This window comes from Dipodomys ordii, unplaced genomic scaffold, assembly GCF_000151885.1.
Source record: "Dipodomys ordii isolate 6190 unplaced genomic scaffold, Dord_2.0 Scaffold193, whole genome shotgun sequence".
Lineage (NCBI taxonomy): Eukaryota > Metazoa > Chordata > Mammalia > Rodentia > Heteromyidae > Dipodomys > Dipodomys ordii.
In genome coordinates, this window is record NW_012267409.1 from 1,397,880 (window position 1) to 1,405,063 (window position 7,184).

Here is a 7,184-nt window from a genome sequence, read left to right on the forward strand (position 1 = left end):
CACCGCCGCAAGCCTGGCACGGCGCCGCGGCGGGGTCGGGAGGGAGGGCCGGGGGAAGAGGACGGGCGGGAACCGGCGCCGCTTCTCGCAGGTTCGAGTTCCCTCTGCCCCTGGAGGAGGCGCAGCGGCGGGCGCTGGACGTGGCGGTGAAGAGCCGCCGGCTGCCGGGCTCGCGCCGCCGGAAGGAGCTGGGGAAGGTGGGCGGAGCTGGCGGGAGGGGCGTGGCCTGTTGCAGAGGGGCGGGGTCGGGCGGAGCTGGCGGGAGGGGCGTGGCCTGTTGCGGAGGGGCGGAGCCGGCGGTGAGGGGCGTGGCCTGGTGGGGAGGGGCGTGGCCTGGCATGGAGGGGCCCCAGAGGCTCAGGCTTGGCTCCACAGGTGCTGGTGGAGCTGCAGGAGGAAGACCTCATCAGGGGCTTCTCCCGGTGGTGAGTGCGCCCGGCCCCAAGCCCGACACACCCCAACATACACCACACGCCACACCCCCACACCAGAACACACCCCAAACCACCTCACACCCCAACACAACACACACCCCAACACACACCCAGCCCACCACACGCAAACACTTATTACATATCCAGCACACACACACCCCACCCCCACATACCACACCCCCAAATCCACCATTGACCCCCCACACAACACACCACCTACTACAATACACACTCCATATCCCACACCCCAACACACCCCAACAACACACCCCCTCCACCACACACCCAACACCACATCACACCAATACACCCCCAATCCACTCCACACCCAACACATCACCCCAACATACCACATACACCCACCACCCCCAACACACCCACACACTCCACACCCCCAGTCCAACCCACACACCACACACACCTCCAACATCCCACACCCCCCAACACTACATACCCCAACAGACCACACATTCCTCAACACACAGCACACCACACCCCCAATCCACCACACACATAACACACCCCCAGTCCAACCCACACACATCCCACCTCATCGCACACACATCACACACACCCACACAGCACATACACCCAACTCACAACACACACTACACACCACACCACACCCCACATTCACCAAATTACACACAGTACACACCACCCCCGACACATACCCCACCCCCCATACCATACACCCCCAATCTACCAGACACCAACAGGCCACACACACCACACATTTCCAACACACCCATATACCCCCACACCACATACCCTACACAGCACACACACCCACCCACATCCCCAATTCAGCCCACACCCTAACACACCACATACACCCACCACACACATCCAACACATCACACCCAACATCACCCACAACATATACACCACACACACCTCCAACATCCCACACCCCCCAACATTCCACACCCCCCACCATACACCACACCCCCCCACAGCACATACAACCAACTCAATACACCACACACACTACACACCCCACAACATACCCACATCCCTTCTACACCAAACCCCAACATACCACAGCATACATACCCCACGCCCCAAACCACACATCTAGCACACAATCCACCCCACATTCACCAACATACCACACACCCCCAATCCACCCCACATCCAACACACACACAGTACATACCCCTCCTACACACCACACGCCCCACACACCAATCCACCACACACATAACACACCCCCAGTCCAACCCACACCCCCCAACACAACCCAATCCACCAGATACCTCACACATGCCCCAAACCACACATCTAGCATACAATACACCCCACATTCACCAACACACCACACACATCCAACACACACAACACCCAACATCCCACATATACCCAACACCCCACATACCATACCAGACACCCCAACAGACCACACCGAACATACCCCCCACATCCTACCTCAGTACACCCCACACCATACACCACATACCTGCACGGCACACACACACACATCCTCAATCCACCACACATACAACACACCCCCAATCCAGCCCACACCCCAACATACCACATACACCTACCACACATATCCAACACACAGTACATACCCCTCCTACACACCACCCACAACATATACCCCACACCACACATACCTCCAACATATCCCACCCCCCAACACTACACACCCCCTCCTCAACACACACCACACCCCCAATCCACCACACCCACAACACACCTCTCCTATACCACACCCCAACACATATCCCCACACACCCCAATCCACCCCCCCCACACAATATACCCCCAACACACCACTTATATCCAACAGCCCATATACCATACCCCCCAATCCACCAGACACCCCACAACCCACACATACCCCACGCTCCAAACCGCACATCTAGCACACCACACACACCACATTCCCCAACACGCCACACCCCAACACACCATACACCCCAATCCACCCCACACCCTAACACACCACAGACCCCCCAATCCACCCCCCCACAGTTCACACACACAGTACACACCACCCCCAACACACCCCCACCCACCAGCCCACATACCCCCAAATCTACCCCACACCTCAACATACCACATAGCCACCACACTACACACCCACCACCCCACACCGCACCCATACTCCACGCCCCAAACCACCACATATCTAGCACACCATACACCCCACACTCCCCAACACACCATATACCCAATCTACCCCGCACCCTAACATACCACCCCCAACATCTACCCCACACCACATCCCAATATACCATATACCCCACACACTACATCCACCCACATCACTACACACCCCAACATACCACACACCATACACCACATACCTCCAATCCACACCACACAGCACATACCCCACAGTCCACCCCACACACCCACTCACATAATATACCGCAATCTATCACATGGCACACACCACCACCCACATCACTACACACCCCAACAGACCACACACCATACACCATATACCCCCCAATCCACAACGCCCCAACATATCTCACACACACCACACACCCCACAGTACACTCAACACACCCCAACACACATCCAACACCCCACAACCCAATACCACTCTACACATACCCCACATACCAACACCCCCACCCAATACACCCACACAGTCCATATACATCTCACCCCCAAATACACCCTACTCCCACCACCACAAACACCCAGGACCAAACACACCACACACACCCCATACACCCCACACCCAACACGTTCCACGTAATACCTCGCATCCAGCACCACTCCCAACACCCAACCTACACACACTCCACACCCCACTCCCCCAATGCACCAACACAACCCACACCCACTCATGGCTTCCAGGTACGAGCTGACGCCGGACGGACGCCCCGGGGGCTGATGCCAACACCGCTTCTCTACGCATCTCCACGTCCTTGCAGCCGTGGTGAGGGCTTGGCGTCTGAGCAGGCTCTGGAGGCTCCATGCGATGCTGCTGCGTGCTAACTCACGCCTGTGCCCCCGGCCTCCGCACCCAAGGACCACCAGCCTCCGTCCGATGTCCCTCGCACCGTGGCCCTCATCACGCAGGGTCTCCTGCCATTTCCTGAGTGCAGTCACCTCTTCCACTAAGCTGGTCTGGCCTCAGTTTCTACTGCGGACCGTGGCTGCGCAGCCGTCTGTTACACCCGTGCAGCCATAGGATGGGGGGCACCAGCTGCACGTTCCCACCCACACGTGTGCCCTGTGCAAGGACGCTGCGGGACAGAGGTCGCGGCTCTCCCGCCTCCTCCCACCGCACAAGGCCTCGAGAAGAATGGAATAGGGCCAGTGAAATCACAGGCCTGGTTGTGGCGATGGTGTGGCCAGCCTGTGGGAAGCCGAGCGCTCCTGCCCAGTGGCTGCGGGGCCTTGCCCACACCTGCACCCTTGGGCCCTAAGGGCTGCCACCACAAGCAGGCACTCAGCACCCACGCCGAGGTCTAGTGCTACAAACAGCCACACGACCAATTCCAGCAAGGAGGGAAAGGCAGGCGCCACGCGTGGGCAGCACGTGGCGCGGGAGCCAGGGCATGAACCCCTGGCCAACAACAGCAAACGAGCGCCTGAACACATGACGCACTTTGACTTGGGGTTTTGGCCCCATGGCCTGGCTGGTGGGACGCGCACTCACTTGATGGACAGGACAAGGGCTCGGTGCGCACACTGCCCGTGACAGGACCACACCAGTCGCCCCTACGCCACCTGCCCGGCCCGCCCCATGAACGCACATCCTCTCCTCAGGCTCTGACAGGCCCCGCAGGGAGGTGCTCACCTCGCTCTCTCCATCTTGTTCTCCTCCCTTAGCCATGTGGGCATTGACTTCTGGAGCTGATTACAATTGTCCTGTGTGCTCACCTGTGCATATATACTCACCCACAGTGCACACACAAATATCACTGTAACCAAAGAAACCAAGAGCCGAGAGGTGACGTGAATGACGGGAGAGAGAGACAGCCTCAGACCGGGGTGGAGGGAGGAAGGAGGCCAGGCTGGTTTATTTGCACATGACACATCATCTCAGAAGGGGGTGACTGGTGGGAGACACTGGCGCGTAGACGCAGAACTCCATCCCACCCCCCACACCACTGATGGATGCCAATAAAAAATAGTTTAAAAAGATAACTGACAGGGCTGGGCGTGGGGCTGAGTGGTAGAGTGATCGCCTCGCATGCATGAAGCTCTGGGTTCAATTCCTCAGTACCACAGACAAAGAAAAAGCCGGAAATGGAGCAGTGGCTCAAGTGGTAGAGTGCTAGCCTTGAGCAAAAGCAGCTCAGGGACAGCACCCAAGCCCTGAGTTCAAGGCCCAGGACTGGCAAAAACAACTTGCAAATGACTTCAGAGACCATCTATAAAGACTCATAGCTGCTGCAAAGGCAGATGTCCTATACGTTTCCTTAATAATCAGAATAAACGCCGCACTACAGCACCAGCTTGGGCTATACTAACATACATGGGTGGAACCAGTTTGGAAGATTGGTTGCACACAACATCACGGTGTCACCTGCCTGTGTTTGATCTCCAGCTAAAACAACACAAACACTTAAGAACTTTTCAAGTTGCAAAAACAATCCAAGAAAGCCTACACATTGTCAGACTTCACAAGTTATTTCTAGGGGCTGGGAAGGTGGCTCAGTGAAACGGTGCTTGCCTCACATGCATGAGGCCCTGGGTTCCATTCCTCAGCATCACATGAGCAGAAAAAGCCAGAAGTGGCGCTGTGGCTCAAGTGGTAGAGCGTCCTCACCTTGAGCAGAAGAGCTGAGGAACAGCGCCCAGGCCCAGAGTTCACGCCCATGACCGGGAAAAAAATTTTTTTTTTCTAAATCTCCCGTTAGCTAGGATGACATAAGAAACCAACATATACCCTCCACCTATGAGAGCCAAACCCTTGATCAACACCAAAGCCTGACAATGCACACGGCAGTGCTTAAGACACGGGACGATGCCAACAGCAGAACGTGCCACTGTGGTGTATGTAGCCATGGTATGAAACAGCCCCGATGCTCGAGAGTGCACGAGCGGACCAAGGCACTGCGGTACATATTCACAAAGGAATTTCACTCGTCTTTCAGAAAATATCACATCATTTTCAGGGAAATGGATGTTGGACCCAGAAAGATTAGGTGAAGCAAGTGAGGCTCAGAGACAGATGGCGCATAGTCTCTCATATGTGGCAGTTAGATCTAATATACAAGTATGCATGATACATATGGGGCTCTACGCATGTACACAGAAACAGATTAACTAAAGGATGGTACACTTAGGAGTCCAAGGGTGCAACTCCCTTGAACAACCAAAGAACCATTTAACAAAATGGACTTCAGAAAGCAGAAATACATTTGGGGGGGCGGGGAAGGAAGAGGGAACAAATGCAGTCATTATACTCGGTGAACACTATGCACACTGCTTACAGATGCAAATGCAACTGTGTAACTTGAGGGATGGGACATTCACCAAGATGGATTGCACTCACCTGACTTCACCTGAAACCCCTTTGTACGACTCAGTAATAATAAATATATATTAAACCACCACACAGGCATGCAGCAGAAAACTAAGAAAATAATGAATCAAGCAATGACATGTAAAAAACTCAAAATAGGGCTGGGAAGGTAGATCAGTGGTAGAGTGCTTGCCTTGCATGCATGAGGCCCTGGAAAAAGCCCGAAGTGATGCAGTGGTTCAAGTGGTAGAGCACTAGTCTTGAGCTGAAGAGCTGAGGGACAGTGCCCAGGCCCAGAGTTCAGACCCCACGAAAAACAAAAATAAATCGTGCCCAAAAGTTGTAAGTAAAAAAGAAGATACGTGATTCCATTGATATAAAATCTATAAAGTGAAATTAATCTACGGATGGAAAGCAGAAGAGAATAGTGAAGGACTGGAAGTTAGAAAGCTTGGACAGAGAAGTATGTCTATTGATTGTTGCAATGAATTTATAGGCAAATGTTTATCAGACTTTTATCTAATTGCATATGCTTTATATATGATTTACATGTCTGTTAGGCATCAAAACGTTGTTTCTAAATTAATTCATAGGCCAGGCAGGCATATAGATGCATGCCTTCAATCCCAGCAATTTCGACAATAAAAATAGGCATATCAGTCCAAGGCCATCTTTGGCAAAAACATGAGACTGGATCTGAAAACACTACGCAAAAGGTGGGGGCATTGTTCAAGTGGCAGAGTGCCTGCCAGAGAAGTGTGACCTCTTACCTCTGCCTCCAGTGAACGGGGGTTCCAGGGGTGCAGGCCACTCCCAGCTTCCAAACCCAGTTTGTACCCAACAACCCTCAGCATAGGTTCTTCTGCGACGAGGCCTCCTGCTTAGAAGCGCAGCTGCAAGTTAACAGAAGCACGATGCTTAAGTTAGAAGGGATGGAAGACGCTGTCTTCCACCTGCCCCAGCAGCACACCCGCAGGCTTGTCTGCTGCCACTGACTTCCCAGCCCACCACAACACTCCTCGGAAATGCTTACCACATCCTAGCAGCGATGATGAGAACTCAAACCCAGCCTGCTGGGTCCGGGAGGAGCACAAGGCGGCCCTGCAGTGGCTCTCGTGGACGTAGCGTGCGGCCCCGGCTGGGGTGGGGGTGGGGGCTGGCTGCTGGCGTGGAGAAGCGGGAAGAGGGGAGGACAGCGCGGTGGACGCCGGGCCGGCTGGGGCAGGGCGGGGGGGTGCGGGGGGTCTTGACCTTCGCTGTGAGTAGTGCAAATAAGTCACCCAGCGCTCAGGTTTGGAAAGTCT

General features: G+C 54.7%; 1 protein-coding gene across 1 annotated transcript in view; it reads left to right on the forward strand.

Moving 5' to 3' along the window:
* The window catches only part of Esyt3 (extended synaptotagmin-like protein 3), a 15,838-nt gene extending 12,544 nt beyond the window's left edge, over positions 1 to 3,294 (forward strand). Inside the window, exons 17-19 of the mRNA XM_013034667.1 lie at positions 92 to 197; positions 376 to 425; positions 3,258 to 3,294. Coding sequence (XP_012890121.1) covers positions 92 to 197; positions 376 to 425; positions 3,258 to 3,294 — 193 coding nt within the window. The remainder of the gene's footprint in view (positions 1 to 91; positions 198 to 375; positions 426 to 3,257) is intronic.
* Positions 3,295 to 7,184: the final 3,890 nt, after the last annotated feature.